At 38.0% G+C, this 20,066-nt stretch overlaps 1 protein-coding gene across 1 annotated transcript in view; it reads left to right on the forward strand.

The window, feature by feature from the left end:
- Positions 1 to 19,670, forward strand: part of RFX6 (regulatory factor X6) — a 36,717-nt gene extending 17,047 nt beyond the window's left edge. The window contains exons 7-19 of the mRNA XM_075148082.1: positions 2,229 to 2,336; positions 4,715 to 4,792; positions 4,886 to 4,999; positions 7,060 to 7,109; positions 7,892 to 8,051; positions 9,564 to 9,708; positions 10,986 to 11,095; positions 13,130 to 13,247; positions 14,348 to 14,470; positions 15,858 to 16,067; positions 16,597 to 17,106; positions 18,114 to 18,332; positions 19,504 to 19,670. Of these exons, the coding sequence (XP_075004183.1) occupies positions 2,229 to 2,336; positions 4,715 to 4,792; positions 4,886 to 4,999; positions 7,060 to 7,109; positions 7,892 to 8,051; positions 9,564 to 9,708; positions 10,986 to 11,095; positions 13,130 to 13,247; positions 14,348 to 14,470; positions 15,858 to 16,067; positions 16,597 to 17,106; positions 18,114 to 18,332; positions 19,504 to 19,670 (2,112 nt within the window). The remainder of the gene's footprint in view (positions 1 to 2,228; positions 2,337 to 4,714; positions 4,793 to 4,885; positions 5,000 to 7,059; positions 7,110 to 7,891; positions 8,052 to 9,563; positions 9,709 to 10,985; positions 11,096 to 13,129; positions 13,248 to 14,347; positions 14,471 to 15,857; positions 16,068 to 16,596; positions 17,107 to 18,113; positions 18,333 to 19,503) is intronic.
- The last annotated feature ends 396 nt before the right edge of the window (positions 19,671 to 20,066 follow it).

The raw sequence follows: 20,066 nt of genomic DNA on the forward strand, positions 1-20,066 counted from the left end.
ATGTTTTATTACATTTTCTAGTATTCTCTCTGTAGGGGGAGATATCAGCAAATTCTTTTATCTAAACCAGTTAGTGTGCCATTAGAGTCTGCATGGTTAATTAGGCAGGTAATATTACTGTCATTATCTTAATGTTAAATGGCCATTAGAAACAGATGGCATTAAATTGAAAGGGCAAGTGGCAGTGGGTTAAAATATTAAGCCTAGAACTGAGGCATAGTCATATAAATCCATTAGCACGGTAAAAAACATTGCAGATTATCTTCTCTTAAACCTCCCACCACCATCACTACCTTCTTTTAAATGAACTAATCCCTTTTAATCAGGGCTTTTAATATATTTCATGGGTAATTGCATAATAGAATCATTGAGTTTACTCCTGTTATTAAAAAAAAAAACCTCCTGATACTGATTGGCAATTATAAAACTGCAAAGGTACTAATGTTTCTAAATTTCTACAATTTCTTTGACTTAGAGCTTTATATGTATTTGAATAGTAGATAGCACAGGCAAAGTGTGTTTACATAATGTATGCTTTCATTCCTTACTGTCTGTTTTGGCAGACATATCACCCTATCAGAACAGGGATATATATATGGTGAATAAGTCAGTTACAGCTATAGTTTTCTGAATTTCACTTGAAACTGGCCTCCAATTCATGAGTCAACATCTATAGGAAAATACTCCCTTTTGCACACTTCTACGCTATATATTACATTATATATACCTACTATTCCCACTTCAGTGAAATCTGACTGTATGCAAAGGGGTAGGAAAAGGCCACTTCAAGTACCATTCAAATGCCTCGTGCGTGGTCATAAATTCCATCCATTAGTACAAAGGGAATCTTCACAGAAGTTGTGGATTTACCGCAGGAATATGCAGAAGGCCTGCTCAAGGCTCCGTACGCTGCCTTGACATAAGGACTGGGTGGGCTAAAATGGAACAAAGGGTTTCAGCCAAATAGTCTTCTCTAGGTTTGAATGCAATCCTATGAGAATAAGTACAATTCAGTCAGTAAAGACAGAATCATAATACAGATTTTATTGCTTCTTTTGAGGATGAGGGTTTCATCTCAATTATATAATTTGAGAGCTTAATAAGCGTAATGTAGTGTGTATTATAAATATAAACCTAGCAACACTATATCACTACAGAATGTTGCTGCTCAGCTTTACTGAGAAAGAGACTAAATCAAATGTTGTGAGAGTATTAGGTTAGGAGTCTAAACAAGGGTTGATTTACCATATATTGCTTCACGGTCAGTATCCACAGATACAAGGCTGCTTGTCTCATCCTTCAATCCCATCTCTCCAAAGGCTAGTATCTAATAATTATTCAAGATAATCATTTCAGATGTCACAAGGTAAAAAGGCTTAAGAGGTGAACTTTGAGAACTGACAGAAACTCTCAGATCAGCAGAATTTAACATAATTCAGGAGGAATTTATCTTGTCTCCAGGTCAGCATTGACTGTGTCTCAACAAAGTAATTGGAGAACACTAAACGGCTGGGAATATTGTTCTTATTGAGATATGAAACTGGGGCTTCATGTCAAGTCTGCTACAATCACAGAAATAAATATAATAAATAAATAAATATATTAAAAAAAAAATATAATAAATAAATATAATAAATAAATATAATAAATACTTAGTTCAGAAGTGTTTTAGACCCTACATACCATCACATCCATAACAGCATAAAATATTACCAAACTTTATGATACACTAAAATAGGGGTTACCATAGTAAAACAGCAGAAATCACTATTGCCATGCTATCAGAGCAGGAAGAAAGCAGGGGAGAACAATAGTATCTCCAGTACCCTAGATCCTTGCACTAGAAATATATATATTAAATAAAACTTAGGGTCTCCCTGAGGATATCACAGTCCGTACTGTAGAGGAGAGTAGTATTCTACTTTCGTTTTTAAACATAGATTAAATCCAAAGTTTGTAGAATTCCATGAAGTAATGTGGCTCAAAGGCTGCATCACTCTGAAAACTGTAGTTGGTGGAGTTTAGATCTAGGCACATATTTAATTACCTTCCTGAGCTGGAATCCAGATCTGGATAAGCATCAATATTTTGGAAGGATTATCTGAATGTAAATATTCTGGAACGTTGAGAGACTCATAAGATAATACGTGAGTTTGGCATGAATTTTTGTTTTCAGTTGAATCTATATTAGCTATTTCAATGTTCCTGTTTTTTCCCTTCCATTTCAGGGTGGTTTCACTCGTAAATATTCTCTGAGTTCCAAAACTGGAACTCTCCTGCCAGAGTTTCCAAGTGCTCAACATCTTTTGCTTCAAGGATGCATTTCTAAAGACAAGGTAAAATGTGGGCTACTTCTCTTCCGACTTACAGATCAAAAATTGCCACAGAATGTTTCTTCATATCTTAGCCTTTGAGGTATTGACATGAAAGAGCCAGAAATGTCCATAATCAAACAGAGGTGACTGATTTATAGAGGGGGCAAACCTTTACTAACACCGATTAACTGGCTTTCCACTGGAAAGGTGGTTGAATTATTTACCTATTAACTGACCTAGTATTTTACAAACTGATGGTATGTAAGACGGGGAGAGCAAAACAAATAACTGAGAGTTGTATTCATTCCAAATGCCTTTGGATTTAAGGTAAATTTCATTCTGATTAGATGAGAACAAATAATTCACAACAAATAATTAGATGAACTTTACTCTCTTTCATTAATTGTTTGAAAATAGACTGTGAAAATCTGAGCTTTTTTTTTTTTAAATTAGTAAAATCATATTCCTCAAATCAATAGTCAGCATTGCTCATCCTAAGGGTAACTGTTCAGTTAGAAGAATTGCTGGCATATGTTTTATGTCTTTGACTCCTTGCCTGTTACGTCTGTGTTGTTTCTGGTCACATTACAGGCTGCTACATCCCTGAACTGTGCTAGAAATCTTTTGGTACACATTGTGAACTCTCCAGTTTAGCCTCCAGTACAGGTCATGGTGGTGGCTGTCTTGAGATATGTTGCTTTAAAGTTTTTTGTTTTATGAGCCCTTCCTCTTAAGTTTATTCTGTGAAAGTAGTGAAGCCTAGGATTCCTGTTGTGAGGAGCTAAACAAAAGGAGCCATCTGTAGTACAGAGATCTTTGCTGGAAATCTTACAGTTCCTGAAGAAAGCCCAAGAACTGGTGTACTCAGCAGTGTGCATCACCTGCTGCTATAGTCCAATGCTAATTTACCAGTGAACTGACACCTCTCATATATACAGCATTCTCATAACATTTAAATCTGAAGAGCATTTGAGGTTCCTTGCAGACCCAACACAGCAGTGTAAACAAAACTGAATTTTATGACTCCAACAATGAAGAAAAAGATGCAACTCATTTTTCTCTTCATTTTTGGGTCAGCAGCATGTAATTGCTCTGATGTTGGGAACAGATAATGGGAGGGCCCAGCAGGGCTTTGAAGGTGACTCTATCTGGGGACAGACTCAGGGACTGTGGGAAGAAAGATGAATTTCTGTGTGCCTTCCTCTCTCTCTTTCCTTGCTGCTCTTTCCTCATTCCTTGTTCTCTTATGTCCTGTTTTCTTTCCTTACTGTCTTTCTCCTCCTTCAGCTTATCTGACAAAGGGTTATTGAACCTAAGATATTTAGATAGTCTGTTGAAGAGAGTCCGCACATGAAGTTTGACTCCTGCATTAAACTCCTAAGAAATTGCATGCAATTGAAATCTCTGGAGAGTCCATAAATGTAGCAGTCTGTGCTAAAATAGATTGATAATTTCTGCATTTTATGTTTCTCAAGAAAACTTACCCAAACTTTAAACTTCCATCAACCCCTTCCAAAAAAATTCTTTAAAATGTTCTTGAAGCTCACCCTTTGCCATTGTTTTTCAGAGATACATAGTTACAGAAGCAGCTCTGAAAGTCAGCAAAGTCCATTTTCAAAGAAATTTGTGAGCTAAACCTATTGAAATAAGGTGATACTAGGTTCCTTCGAAACCTGAGACTGGAGAAGTTCACAAGCTGTAACAATCTTTCTGTGATTCTGGACCATAAGAATGGTTTTGCTAGCGTTTTTCTTTCCTTAAAATACTTTACAAATTTCTTCTTTTATAATTTGCTACAAATTTAAAAATTGAGTACAATTTTTTACGAAGTCTTGTAATACCTCTGCACAGTTATTAAAATAAGGGAACACTCCACTCAGATAAATTAGCCTGATGAGATGAAAGGGAGTTCTGCTTTTTAAAGTTCAGTTCTTGTAAGGCAGTGATTAATCTTTGACCAAATGACTGGCAGCTATTTTCTCATTTGTCCAACTAGATGATGTTTCAGAACACTCATAGACGCCTATAGTAGCGTAATGATTAACTTGCACTACTCTTTGGGATTAATCTTAGCTTCAGAAAGGTGAATTTACTTTACCATCTGACTGGCTAATCTAGCTATTGCCTTACTTTGATATTCACACTTTCACAGTGTATACAGATTCAGATGCTACGTTTCTGACAACAGCATTGAGACTTAAGGATGTCGATAAAAACTAGAGATGAGTGACCTCCTCATCACTGCTGGATATACAGACTGCCTATTTGTAAATATGCATTGTAATACAGTTTATATTCTATATTTAAAGACCAGCTACAGAAAGCAGAAACCTAGATCACTATAGTAGTAAAGGAGAGAGCTCAGAAACTCTGTTTAATCTTTCTTTCTTCCAAAATAGGTGGATACTCTTATCATGATGTACAAAACACACTGTCAGTGTGTCCTTGACAATGCAATTAATGGGAACTTTGAAGAGGTAAGGTTGTTTGAACACACGTTCTTGATATATATGCACAGGGAGCCAAGAAAACATTATTTATATCCATGAATCTGGTTCCTACTCCTTTAGATTCAGCATTTCTTATTACATTTTTGGCAAGGAATGCCTGACCATCTTCTTCCCCTGCTTGAAAATCCCATCATTGTTGACATCTTCTGTGTTTGTGACTCAATACTGTATAAGGTAAGTTAAGCATTCAGCTACGTGGATAATCTCAACCCCGTTACAGCTTTTGCTTGTGTAAAAACAGCGTGAAAGGTAGAATAACAGGATGCCATGACTGCTTTCTGCCTCTTACCTGTGTAAATCAGCAAGGATTCCACTGAAATCAGGAACATAAAACTGGCACATGTAAGAGCTGAACTCTAGTCTCACGCTTGCTGCTGCACGCTTGATGTGTGACTACAGGCAGCACCCTAATGGTGAAATCCTCATCTTCTTGTTTGAATGTAGCTAAAATGCTTGTGTGCTTCACTGACAAAGCCGACTAAGTTAAGCCTGGATGAAAACTGAAGCCTTGTTTTTCCTTAAAAAATTATTGCAATTTCTACCAGCAAAGAGATTCTGTGGCAGATCAGTGAGGTGATTCCACCTGCGAATCTGCTACTCACAGGTTATGTCAGGTCATGGTTTCGTGTTACAGAGCTGGAACAATACTGGGTTAAGATATTCCTGCCTCTCCTGCCTGCTACACTTCATTTCTGTTTCTGTGCTGCTAATGTACCAGCAAAACTGCTACTCTCTGAACTGGTTTGTGTTTAAAAAAAAATCTAAGGAACATTTGTTTTGCAGAGGTTTTGTGCCATATGAGTTCTTTGATGTAGTTCCCAGCATGATCACACAAATAGTTGAAACTAAGTGAAAGTAAGGAGTATTGCAAGGTCAGGATTAAGCGATAAAGCACAAGGGAAAAAATAAAGTAAGTAATGGCACCAAAGTTGCCGAGGTTTTTAATTTGGAAAATCAGATTGGATCATTAATTAATAGCTTCAAAGTATTTTAAGTTCCTCTGATAGGACATGCCATATAAAGAGAAAAGGATTGTCATCCTCTCTCTGACACATTTCACAACCACATACCCATGGGAAGAAATAACTATTGGCATAACAGTAAATGCCAGGCAGTCAAAGCAAGAGACGTGGGGCTGTTTAGCACTGAGTGCCTTATTAACATCTCTTTGTCATTCTTTACTGTACAAAAATATGGGGGAAAAATCCAGAAAAGGTGAAAATACATATTTCTTAGAAGCATATCAAGCTGTAAAGTAAGAAGAGGCGTTTTAGTTAGCAGAGTGAAGTAGAGGTGATTAGCATCAGAGATCATAATTACTACCCTGGAGATGAGCTATTAAGCCTCATTTACTTGCAGAGGTTATATTGTACCTTGAGTTTATGAGTTTTTTCCTGCTAGAAACGTGCTGTCCCAATAGATCCAATATTAAATTTATTTGTAAGAAGTATTTAATATGACAGAAGAAGAAATACTACAGGAGCACCAAATTATAAATTTAACAAGACAGAATTTCTCAAAAGTTCATAAATTTACTACTGTGCCTCCTCTTTGTGTCTCACTATTTCTCACTTATAATCATGTTAGATATTCTTGACAGCACAGCTGCCAGAAAGAAGGAGGAATTTTATTGCGTTGTTATCAAACCATTTACATTAGTAGTGGAGACAGATTTTTGGGATATAAGCTAACAACTTTGCCCTTCACAATAACATTCCCAGAAGGCATGCCAGATGGCACAATTTTTTGCCAAAACAGTTCCACACCACACTTAGCTATAGGGGATTTGTCCTAAACTCTGAACACCTTCAGTGCCACATGCAGTACGGCAGAAAGAAGAGTCAAGTGGCTGATAGCACTCGGGGACTTGGGCGGTGCTTGAGTATCTGCTTTACTGAGACTCACAGTGAGGCTAGAAAAGACAAAGTGTTTATGCATCTCGCTTCTACTGATTTCCTTACTGTAAGGCACAAGTGATAGTACTTTCTTGTTTTACTGGCATGCTGGCATACATTAAGAATTGGAGCTATCTAGGTATATAAATATCTCACACGTTCCTATCTAATAGTCATGGGAGAAATCTAGGTATATAAATATCTGGACAATAGGTTGAATGGCTTTACTCTGTATAAATTTCCTGTCCTTATCACTTTGCAATCTAAGTAGACAAGGCAGACATGAATGAATAAATGGCCAGTGGAAGCTTGATATCATTTTCTGTTACCTTTTTGAAGGTCCTTACAGATGTACTCATCCCTGCAACAATGCAAGAAATGCCAGAAAGGTAGGTATTTGACAATAATAATGCTACATTGTGTTTGTTAGGCATATTCCAGGTAAAGAGCAGAAATTCTATAGCCTAGAGAAATTTTCTCACAAGATTTATGCTCATTTTTAGAACAGTAGAGTATGTATGGCAAAATACTACCAGCTCTGAGGACAGCTATAGAACAGCCTTAAAATATTACACAGTATTTTAATATCCCGTTTTACTAGCTTGTTGGATATTTCGAAATAGGTTTCTTCTACACTAGAACCCTAGAAGATCAAAAAAGAAACAAATGTACTCATGTTGTTTAAGGAAAAATAATTGTTACCTTTTTTTCAGAATACTTTTCAGGTTTGTATCCGATGCATCATCATAATATCTAAGCATTTTCTCAACAAGACATTAATAAGAGGATTATTATAAGTTACCTTTGACTCTTCTCATCTTTCCCTTGAAGGGCATCTTGTTTGGGGTTTTATGTTTGACTAAGGCCTTTAGCTTCAGGTGTCTCTAATGGTTCTTGGATTTCTTATGGTTTATTCTTAAAGCTAGTGTTTTTCAACCTATTTCAATTGGCGGATGGCTTACAATTTTTCTCAGAGGAGGCACAGATCAATGTATAGTCAGTTTTAGCCTTTTGATGATTCGTCATTTTCTGTTTCCTTTTGGTGACACCTGAGGAGTAATTCACAGATATGTCCAGGAGTCTGTTAATCATAGATTGAAAGCCAATTATTTAGACTAATACAAGACAATTTTTATTGATGTTTTGCTAAAACACGTTTTTTTTCCTATAGTTTACTGGCAGATATAAGAAATTTTGCAAAAAACTGGGAACAGTGGGTTGTTTCCTCTTTGGAAAATCTACCAGAAAACCTGACAGATAAGAAACTACCTATTGCACGAAGATTTATTTCCTCACTGAAACGACAGACGTCATTCCTACACCTAGCACAGGTAAACAGAATAATACATCCATTGTCAATTAGATTCAGTGCACCTTGCTGGCTTTGAGATATAATACATTATTTTTTCAAGGTTCAATCTCAGCCACGGAAGACTTGCATCTTGTAGTTTTAAGCATGCAAGAAGGAAGCGGCCATAAATAGATCTGACCAAAACTTCAAACTTTGGTAGTAGAAAAGAGAGAAAAGACCATGGTTATAATGAACTACTATCATGGTAACTTTTGGCAATCGAATGATGAAGTGGAATATATGGGTATTTGTTTTAGTTCCAAATTGGTTGCCTAGCAAAGGTTTGCTATCTTGTCCCTGGTGTCCTTTAGTGAGCTTATTTCTTTTTGAGTTTTGACTGAAAGGAGAACATGTGAGTGACAGATAGCTGAGGGCTCCAAGGCTCTATTGGCAGGATACAGGTATCTGCAATTAGGAGGCACCCCCATGTGATGGTTTGGTAGATTATACAAAAGGATACAATGCCTTTCGGGGAACTTAAGTGCTAACAGCTTGCACTTTGAAGTGGTAGTCCTCATGAATAACTGTAGATGCGCCATATATTCAAGTTTTCTCTTTCATAAATACTAAGACAGAAGTAGCACGTGGGCAACATTGTGAAGATGATCTGATAGGAAGGCACATTAGAAAAGCATTAGAAGTCAAATGAAGGGGAAACATTGTCTCATCTGGTCTACGAAAAACCAAACCATGATAAGAAAATTAAACAGAATACGATTCTTCTCTGAGGAGTTATTCAGATGATCCCCAAGTGTGGGCCTGTGCTGATTTTGTCTGGGATAGAGTTAATTTTCTTCATAGTAGCTAGCATGGGGCTATGTTTTGGATTTGTGCTCAAAACAGTGTTGATAATACAGAGATGTTTTTGTTATTGCTGAGCAGTGCTTACCCAGAGTCAAGGCTTTTTGTGCTTCTCACACCACCCTGCCAGCGAGCAGGTTGGAGGTGCATGAGAAGTTGGGAGGGGACATAGCCAGGACAGCTGGCCCCAACTGACCAAAGGGATATTCCATACCATATGACATCATGCTCAGCAATAAAACTAGAGGGGAGGTTGGCAGGGGGCCGCTGCTCGGGGACTGGCTGGGCATCGGTCAGTTGATGGTGAGCAATTGTTTTCATCTGCATCACTTGTCTTTCTTGGGTTGTATTTTCCTCTCTGTTATTTTTTTCCCTTTTCCTTCCAATTATTATCATTATTATCATCATCATTATCATCATTATTATTATTATTATTATTATTATTACTACTACTACTACTACTACTATTACTATTATTATTACTACTACTACTATTATTATTATTTCTTTTTTTTTAAATTATTAAACTGTTTTTATCTCAACGCATGAGTTTTCGTACTTTTACACTTCCAATTCTCTCCCCCATCCCACTGGGAGTTGGGGAGTGAATGAGCAGCTGTGAGGTGCTTAGTTGCTGGCTGGGGTTAAACCATGACAGGGTCTCAGCATTTTACCTTGCCTTCTCTTACAGATTGCTCGGCCAGCCCTTTTTGATCAGCATGTGGTGAATTCCATGGTGTCGGATATTGAAAAAGTTGATTTGAATAGTATTGGCTCTCAGGCACTCCTTGCGGTCTCAGGGAGCACAGACTCTGATGGGGAGGTCTACAGTGAATGTAAGTGCATGGTGATATTTGTGTCATTAAAAGTAATCCACTCTTTCATTCCACGCCACACTAGTCTACTTGGAGATGGACTGAGAAAAGGCACACATAGACACTGCATTCTCTAATCTAGCTCAGTGTTAACTTCAGTAACTTAAGAAAACCAATTGGTTGCCCTAGCGTGTCCTACAAGAACAGAAGCTTGCGCTGGGAAGTCATCTCAGCTAGATGACTTTAAATGGTTGCTGAAAAAATCATTTACACGTCAGTTGCTAAGTGTAATAAAATCTCTTTTGAAGTTTTGTCCTAATCATATGGGGATATTAGCACAGATCAATTCTTGAAAGATGTCTCAAAAATTCCATATCATTATGGCTTATATTAATGGATGTTTGAGCTAGTTTACTTTTTTTTTTATATGAATAGATTTTTTTTTTGCTGAAAATTGATCTTTAAAAAAATACATACTTTTCTATAAAGTGTAAAGCTATTTTTATACAGAAAATAGAGTGAAGTAAAGTACAAATTTTGAGGGTGTTAATTTTCATATACATACCTGTTGTTGAAAAAAGATATAGGCATTTTCTCTATTAAAAAGATAACTTTTGTCATAGGAATCATGTTGATTAGAGTTTGGAGAGCTGAAAGGAGAGCCACAGCAATGTGTTGTCTTCTAAATATTGTTACTTTGATTATGAAAATTTGTTCTCTTTAATGGTTCACAATCCTATTCACATTTTCATTTGAGTTGCCTGTTTCCTACTTTTTGTGTAATTGTTTTCTATTTTGTTCTTTGTCTTCTTTCACACTGGTTAAAAAAAGAAAAGGAGAAGAGAAATAACTGGTCATTCAGGCACTTTTTCAAAAATGGGAATTGGGGAAGTAAGCTTTACATGATATTGTGAGAAACTTGTAAAATATAAGGGAAACCTAAGGCAGTATACAAGTCTCCTGCACTGCAGATAAAGCTTTACTCCTAAACTTAGTAATAGAAAGGTTTTCAAGGCTGAATCTTAAAATGAATGGAAAATATCAGATTTTTTTTGCTTTTATTTTCTTGTAAAACTTCATTGTCTTACAACCTGTATCACTGTAATGCTTAAGTAATTAAAGTATATATGTGTGATGGATGTGTGTCTGCTTGCTTTGCTGGGGAATTGCTCATTTCTTCACTGCTCTAATTCTTTGCTTTTCCTTTCCATGCTACAATATTGTCATATGGCTGGTGAGTGGCTTTTTCTCACGTTCAGAGTAGCGTGCAATGATATGTTCTCCTTTTTACATGGTAGATGACTCTATTACAGTGTTCCAAGAACTGAAGGACCTTCTAAAGAAGAATGCCACTGTGGAATCATTTATTGAATGGTTGGATACTGTGGTTGAGCAAAGGGTTATCAAGGTACCTTTCAAATGTTCTGCCTGACTCGAGACCAAATCCTACTCCCCTTACTCCTTACACAGTCCCTTACTTATGCAGTCCCATTGGTTTCCCACATGGGATTCTCATCTCTGCTCCTATCTCCTTATTGCAACAGGGGAGTTCTTCATTTGGTGTGAAAGGTTCCAGTGCCCTTAGTTCTAATTAATCATGTTGAGTGCTGTTGAACAGTCTTATGTGTGTGACAGACTAAGAAGTATCTTAACTAAAACATTAAAGTCAGCACTGACATAAAACTGTACATGAAAGAAACCCATCCACCTTATCTGTGCATGCAGAATCACAGGGGTATTGCCCAGTGAATAAGGTGAACAAAAGTTGTTCCTTAGAAAAGCAATTCTTTCTTTCATGGTATCCGGATGGTATTGTATGTGGTATAAGTTAATGTAGCAGATGGATTCAAAAGTAGCTGACTTGTAGAAGGGTTTCTACAGACTAGGATGGAAGGTACAGTTTTGTAGCTTTATAAGGTGCTTAACTCGGTAATTGATGGTTTTGATGGGATTTTTCCCCCGCCGATTTACAAGGTGCTTTATAATCATAAGTATTTTATATGCATGTAGTTATACAGGAATGATTACACTATAGTTCGGAACAAAATAATTGAGTTCTGAGTTATAGCTCAAGTAAGAGATATTTACACAATTTGTGACTAATGTATGTAAACTAGCAGAATAAAACGTTACACATTGCTTGCTAGTAGCTAAACACTGGTCTTCTCATCAGGTCATGTTCTATCTGGAAATGCAGTATCTTATCCATCATTTTGGGAGCATCTTGATATGAGTGGATGCAAGAGGAGGAGACAGTGCAGTTAGCTTTGACTGGCTTGCAGAAGAGTGACTGCCACTTACAGAATAACCATGGGCATGCCGTTTTTCCTTTCTTCACCTGTTTTCCCAAATTTCAATGGAGACAGTGATAATTTCTTTGTTTTTAAAGCACTCTGAGTTTCCTAACATTTGCTGTCATATGTGAGCACAGTGAGGAGCTTTGGATGATTCAGGACAGCAGAGCCAAAGCAAGTCCTCATACACACTTACCTAGACACAAAACTCCCACTGAAGCTAAGCAACCACAACTTATTTTAGAACTGAATGATTATGGTCTAAAATTGATTCCACAATTTCAGAAGACAATTCCTGATAAACAAGCCAGGCAGAAAAGGTGAAGTACTCTCCCATTCAGCATCTACTATGTGATACTGTATTATTAAAGTTAACAGGTATGGTTCCTAGCATTGTTTTCCTGTAGTTAAGGTAAGAAATACCTACAAGTCTTGATATGCAGCTAGGTCAACTAAGCAGAAGCTAATAATTTACAGAACATGTAATCCTTCCATTGCTGTCTGCCTTCTGTTCATGCTGAAGTGTGGTTACTGTCAAACTCGCACAACTTCTTTCTGCTTGCTGTTTGAGAAAGCAACAGGGCATACGTTACCACACAATCAAATCACTGCCAGAGCAAAGAGGCAGTATGAAATGAGCAGCATGAAAAGCATTAATGTTACAATAGTAAACATACCATTTTGTAAGAGAAAGTCTGTCCAGTATTATACAGATTACATTAAACTACAATGACTGATTTCTGTTCCCTGTTTATGTGGAATAACATAGTGCCAGAGGGTGGGTTTTTTCCTTTCTGCCTTGTACACCTGTATATTTACAGAGCAATTTGGCACCTTTAATACTAAAATATGAGCTAATTTATATACCTTCAGGGCACAGCAGAGCCCAAGCAGTAAGCAGTTTGCTTTATCTTACATTGTCAGAGCTCTACTCTGGTTGCACTGAAAAGAGTGAATGCTGCTCTTCTTTATCACTTTAGGACACACAGTATGAAGACAGTTTGAATCAGGCAGCTTGATCGACCCTGCCACATCAGCCTGAGTCAAGGACTCCTTGAACTCTCAAGCATATTCAGTTCTCCTTTATTTTCTTCTGCGTGCAGAAAGCAAGTTAGCATACTTAACAGTATTTTACTCTTCTCTTTCAGGCAAGCAAGCAAAATGGGAGGTCATTAAAGAAGAGAGCTCAAGACTTCCTTCTCAAATGGAGTTTTTTCGGTGCTCGAGTGATGCATAACCTAACCCTAAACAATGCGTCAAGTTTTGGTACCTGGGCTTTGTAAAAACACTCATATTTTGTACTACGTACTAGCACTTAGCAGCTTTCCACCATTTCCTCAGCAGAGGAACCTGTCCTAGTCTAAAGATTCTTTGATCAAAGCCACAAATGCTGTGTAACGTGTTTTTCAAACTAACATTTCACAGTAACTGCTAGCAATATTTTGTTAGTGACCCGTGTCACATGTTCATTTTTCAGAGGTATTTTTCTGTTGAATTGCTGTTTGATACTGCTTTGCCATTTAAGAGCTAGAAGCTCTATTTGTTTTGATATGGCAATGGAAGTGTAACTGTATATCTCAGTATAGGAGACAGAAGATTTAAATTATTAGTTTTACATGTGGATCAGTTTGATAAAAAAATACTGCTGTATAGAAGTCCTTGTGCATGGTATGTTTTCATAAAAGCAAAAGGAATTTAGCAGATCACCACTCATTTAATTCTGGGATCAGCAGATAGTCAATTCAACAGTGTTTGTGGCTTTTAAAAATTAAGGTTCATATGTCCGTCTTTAGAAATGTTTATATTTTCGGGGACTCTCAGAAAAATCCTTTTATAAAACAGAAGATGGTAGAACAAGTGAAACTCACTTTAAATCCAGTACTTAATTTCCTAAGTTGAGTTGTAAGTACATTGTTATCTAAATTTCAGATGGTATTTGAAATGGCTGTAAGGAGATACACGTTTTTAATGTGATATATCCTTGAAATAAGGTCAAAGACTTCACCAGTTATTGTCTGGTTATTTAGCACAAGGCAAACAGAAATAGCGCAGAGGCATTCTAGCAGGCTTTGGCCTTATCTAGCTCCACTGTGTGCCCTCTTCAAGTATAAAGCATGTCTCACTTTCATCAGTATTTTTCTTTGATGTAATTAGTGGTCAAATAGCCTACAGGACAGTAAACAATTGAGCTAGGTGGGCCAGTGCAAAGAGAGATTAGAGCTAGAAGTTAGGTACTATTCCTTGTTGGTCTTGCCAGGTCATTTAAAGTCCACAATTATTTGTTTGTTTCACTCGCTTCTTGTAGAGTGGTGAGAGATGGTCACAAAGATAACTCAGCTACTCTCTCTCTCTTTCTCCTCCAAAAGGTTCTTTTCATTTGATCCGCATGCTACTAGATGAGTACATCCTGCTTGCCATGGAGACACAGTTCAACAATGACAAAGAACAAGAACTCCAGAATCTACTGGACAAATACATGAAGAATTTAGGTAACTAGAGCTTGGTTCTCTTGAATGTACTCCTGTATTTTTAGAAATTGACATATTTAACTTTAAATAGAAGCAGTCTTCTCTTGAAGGTGTAGTTATATGCAACATGGTCAAATTCACCTGAAAAGCTTGTGACTGTTCACTCATTCCCACCTTCCTACCATAGTTCTCTTAATAACATTTTGTGGGAATGTGAATACACTGGATCACTGACATGATCTTGGATGCAACAAACACTTGTAGGTACATCTGAAGGGCCACAAGCTGAAGTGTGAAAAGAGGTATAAGAGGCAGAAAGGGCAGGAATTCCTAATCCAATTTTTCTGCCAAAGCTTAAATATGCGATTACACCTTGAACTAGGAATGTATTAAATGTAACCAAAATGCAAATATCCCTGCAAGGTTGGAACACAAGTTTGGAGCCCTATTTAGCATCTGGCCGAAGTATTACTATGTGGAAGAGAAGCAAAATGAATTTAAAACAGTATCCTTAACATTTTCCATCTACCAGGCTTCTTCAAGGTTGGACAGTTTGAAGTCATATGCTCCAGGTCCTTTGCTATAAAATGAAGGAAGATTGATTTGGATCAAATTCTGGTCCAAGTTAATCCTAAAAATCCAGTGAAAATCGACAGGGTTCTGCTGAATTATTTTTTATTAACATCAGCACCAGCAATCAATCTTTAACTTTTTGGTTGTTGTTACTCTAAATCTCCACTTTGCTGCAAGAAACTTGCATAGAACTTGTCTGACAGCAGATGCTGCGCTTTTTCTTTTAATTCAGCCTTCAAGAAAAAACTTGCCCTATGTAGCAGTTGCCTTATCCTTGGATACTTAGGGGAAGTACTTGAAACCATAAGGTAAAGTCATGGTTTCCACTGAAGAATAGCAAAACTTCCACTGACTTTATCAATAGTCTGCAGAAAACTGAAGAACTGAGTAAAACAAATGCTTTTCTCTAGATATCAGTATGAAAACAGAGTTCAAGCATTCTAAAATTCCCGTTGTTAATTCTTTAGAATGAAGTGTCATGAGCCTGATTCACTCTTAGTGCAATTTACTTGACTTCGTTGCTGACATTTACTTCAAGGGAATAAATCTGATTCATACCTTCACTATGATGGCTTCAGTAAGGAGCTGATACTCTGTGATGTAGATCTGTGGTCAGGGAATATGATACAAACAGTTCCACTGGGAAGATCAAGACTAGAGCAATGTTTGTATTCATTGGCTACATGCAAAATATGGAGGCTTCACGGGGTTTCAAGATAAGCAACCAAATATATGAACAAATCAAGCAGCTCATATGCTGTCTATATACTAGTTGTGAATTTACATGCAATGAGCATACATAACAGCCACCAAGAGTTTTCACTTGCTCTTCCAGATGCAAGCAAAGCCACCTTTACCGCATCACCAAGCTCTTGCTTCCTAGCAAATCGTAACAAAGCTGCTCCTCTGCCCAGTGACACTTCAGTCAAAAATGAGTGTCTAGCAGAGCAAACCTACGTGTCCTTGTCAGCTAGCCAGCCCAGCAGTGTATCTTCTGGTCTGAACCCCTTCGCCTCAGGAGACAGTGAGAATATGCAGCTGACAGGTATGTTCTTCTAGTTTCTCCTTCATTTATTTGCTTGTTAGTCTTTCAGTCCACAGTAACACGTTGCTGTAGGAGAAGCAATGACCATATGCATTTATAAAGACCTCTAGTAAATAACATTTCATGAGCTCACCCTCTGTGCTGATTTACAGAAGGGGGCAATTGTAGAGCCCTGCCAGTAATAGATCCTCTTGGAACAATGGTAAAACTATCCTATACCTCTTGGCTTGGTGAGGTTCTTGTGAGGAGAGAATGAACAGTAACACCTGGAGCACACGAGGCTTGTAACTGCTGGAATTTCCCACTGAATGTGGCAGCCTCCAAGCTGGAGAATGAAAGTGGGAAGCTTTATAGCCTGAAGCCATGGATTAAAGAAAGTGTTGTATAGATGGGGGCCAATGCATATCCTTTGTAAAGGTTTCAAATGGTAATGTACACTTCACTAGAGGGTTAGTGTCTTAACAGATCTGCTCTGTTCAGCAGTACTGCAGTATGAATGCTAATCACGGCTAATGCTTATTTATTCCAGGTCAGATGGAGCTGTCTCAAAACACTGGTCACCTGATGACTCCACCCATTTCACCAGCCATGGTCAGCCGAGGAAGTGTTATCAACCAGGGGCCAATGGCTGTGAGACCTCCAAGTGTAGGTCCAGTGTTATCCTCACATTCACAGTGCTCTTCCTACTCAGAACCCCTTTATCAGACTTTGTCACAAACTAGTCAAAATTACTATGGAAACAATTCCAATTACCAGGCTATGTTCAGAACTCAGGCCCATTCCACTTCAGGAGTTTACCACCACAGAGCAGAGCACAGCCGATTCAATGCCTTGAGTGAACAGCAGTTCTCCAGAGACTACTTCAGCAACAGTTGTGCTGTGTCTCCATACAATGCCAGATCTCCTTCCAGCTATGGTCCCTCATCCATGCCTCAGGATACACACAATATGCAGTTTCTGAATGCTGGGAGTTTCAATTTCTTGAGCAACTCGGTGTCTACGTGCCCAGGAGCAGCATATCCTGCTAATGCTTCCAACGGTATTAATATATATTTTCTTTTTCCCTTCTGTTTCTCTTCCTTGCTGGAGTAAAACACTTTTTCTCTGCTTTTTTCTATGGAAGATGTTTTTCAGCTCTTATTTATACCTTCCTGTTTTCCACTTCTCTGATGACACACAGAGATTGTAAAGCAGCTTAACAAGCTACTTAAGGATTTATTTTCCTCTGGTGAATCCTCAGTTGACCTCAAATGCATCTGCTGCACCTGTGCTAATCTTCCGTTGGCACCATCGCCATGTCTTGCACAAAGGAAGCAAAACCTGAATGACCTTGTGATTTAACAATCTCTTGAAAAGCCCCCAAAACATCTACTATGAAATAGAGCAGGCATAAGATAGCTTACCTCTGGGATCAGCATAATGGACCATTCTAGTCACAGGGTATAAAAAGTCACGAAGTATAAAAATGTGCATTAGAATTAGTTTGAGATTTTGGCCCTAATATTTCTCATACTTCTAACATAAAGTTATTGCCATAATCTGCTTCAGAGATATAGTCAGCAAAACTACCTCCCTCTTCTGGAGGAAAGACACAGTGGAAATGTTGCTTTTATATGGATCTGTATATGCAGTAAGTACATATTACCATGCAGATTTTCTTTCCAGGTATACTTTCCTTGATTGTAAGCTTCAGAAGGGAGCACTGAACTGTGGATAGGAGTCCCCTTGGTGTCTCTTACGGCCACTGATTGCAGGCTACTGTTTGATTCTGAACTTAGAATGGAAGGGCAATTCTGTACTGAAGGCATGACTGAACTCTTAGGATCTTTTTGCTCCCTTGTTACCACCCCTCTTTTGGCTTAGTCACTGCGTATCTTACTAATGTTACTAAATTACATAAATTACATAAATTACATAAATAATCTTATTCTCGAGGGACTCAGCCGGAAACAATTACTTTTTGCCCCAGGTTATCACAGGCTCCTACCCTACCCTTTCTCTTCAACAGTAGTTTTACTCTGCTTTTTTCCAATCTCCTGTCAATAGGATATTATGGAAACAATATAAATTATCCAGAATCTCACAGACTTGGAACAATGGTGGATCAACATGTTTCTGTAATCAGCAGTGTAAGCAGCATTCGATCATTGCCATCATACAATGATATACATGATCCACTGAATATCTTGGATGACAGCGGAAGAAAACAAACAGGCTCATACTACACAGAGTCCTCACCTTCAATTGTCTGTCGGACTCCTATGCGTAAGTATAGCCAACGGCTGAGGAAGAGCTATGAACTTCTTAGCATCCTAACAAGTGCTGAGTATTAAACTGTAGCTCACATACATAGTATATGAGACACAATATAGAGACAAAATAGCTCAGTACCTAGGATGTATCATAAGTGTTTTCCTTAAAATTGCAGGACAGTGGGTTTAATAACTCTTCGTTCCCATAAGGAGGACTATGATCCATTGTCCATGAGAAGTGGAATGACTGGCCTGAATTACAGAAAAATCCTTATTAGGAGACACTTTCTAACTATTAAGTGAGCTAATACCGGACTGGGCTCTTCTACGGGCTCTTAAGGATCCTCACTGTCAAACAGATCAAATGAACCCTGGGTCAGGGATGACTAGATATATACTTCCTGTGGTATAGTCCCTTCCTGTCCTATACTTCAACAGCTGTGTGTATTAGGCAAAGCTCCCACTGACAGTGAATTTTAGGTGAAATTACCTAACCCCAGAGGGTTTGTTTTGGTATATGCATTAAACAAATGGCAGCTGAGTTTGGTCTCACATTCCAAAAAGTGTTGCATGGAAGATATAACCTAGGTCATTTTTTGTTTGTCCACAAGATTACCTCTTCCTACTACTTACCTGTTAACCTTGCACAGAAGATCAGACATTACTTACCTCATTAAGGCTCTGCAAGAATTCAGTACTCAGTTCTTTAAAGGATGCTGAAGGGGGAAAAAACCTCAGCACCACCACACAGGAGCTGTGCCCATCAAGTATCTTCTGTATTCTATGTTGATACGTGCCAGGTGGTGGCAGCGGTACCACCAGTGAATATGGACCTGAATGGTGCAAGATATGGAAAGACGAGCATAGAGCACATCAATACCTTTGCACAATTTTCATAGAAGATGACTCATATGCAAGCCGTAAACTTCAGGCCTGTAGCTGGATTTTTAGCAGAGTTCACTTATACATGGGTTTTTACCTATTCCCTGATGGCGTGAGGAGCCACTGAAGAAAAGTTATAGAAGTATAGGTAAATTGAGTGAAGTGTAGAAGCGTTGACATTTCTGTCCTTCAGATGGTGTGCCTGGTAGATAAGGGTTTCCATCAGATGAAATTGGTTTGTGTTTTTTGTTAAATTCAATAGATAGAAAACCTGCAATGATGGTAACTTTTTTTTCCCACAGCTTCAAACATGCAAACCACATCTTCTTCCCAGTGTATGTATGGAACATCTGGTCAGTTCCCTTCTCAGGAAAATATGGAGTCCCATGGCCCACCAAACAGAGATATGGTGTCATCTTTACCACCAATCAACACTGTCTTCATGGGAGCAGCTGCTGGAGGAACCTGAACTGGGACAGACATGTCAGTGCCTTAAGCTTACTTTCCAAATCCAGATATTAAGGCTATGATGACAATCCCCTTCAAGTTGGTGGAATAGAAAAGTATTACATACAGATGTTAAAGGAGCCATTTCAGAGATACTAGCAGCCCTCCACACACAAAAAAAGCTATATTCAGATTGGGTCCTGCTTGTGAATCACTCAGGATTGTTCTCACCATTACAGCTTTTCAGCCTGAAATTCAGGGTGAGCAGAAAGAACCAGTGATTCTTGCAAGCAAGACTAAGTTGTAAAGAAATGATTACATCTATTCCTAATTTATTAAAAATGCTATTTTAGTCTTTCACTTATATCTTTTTGTATAAAAATGTTTATTTAATGCCTGTGTTGCTCATTATTTATTA

This window comes from Calonectris borealis, chromosome 3, assembly GCF_964195595.1.
Source record: "Calonectris borealis chromosome 3, bCalBor7.hap1.2, whole genome shotgun sequence".
Taxonomy (NCBI): domain Eukaryota; kingdom Metazoa; phylum Chordata; class Aves; order Procellariiformes; family Procellariidae; genus Calonectris; species Calonectris borealis.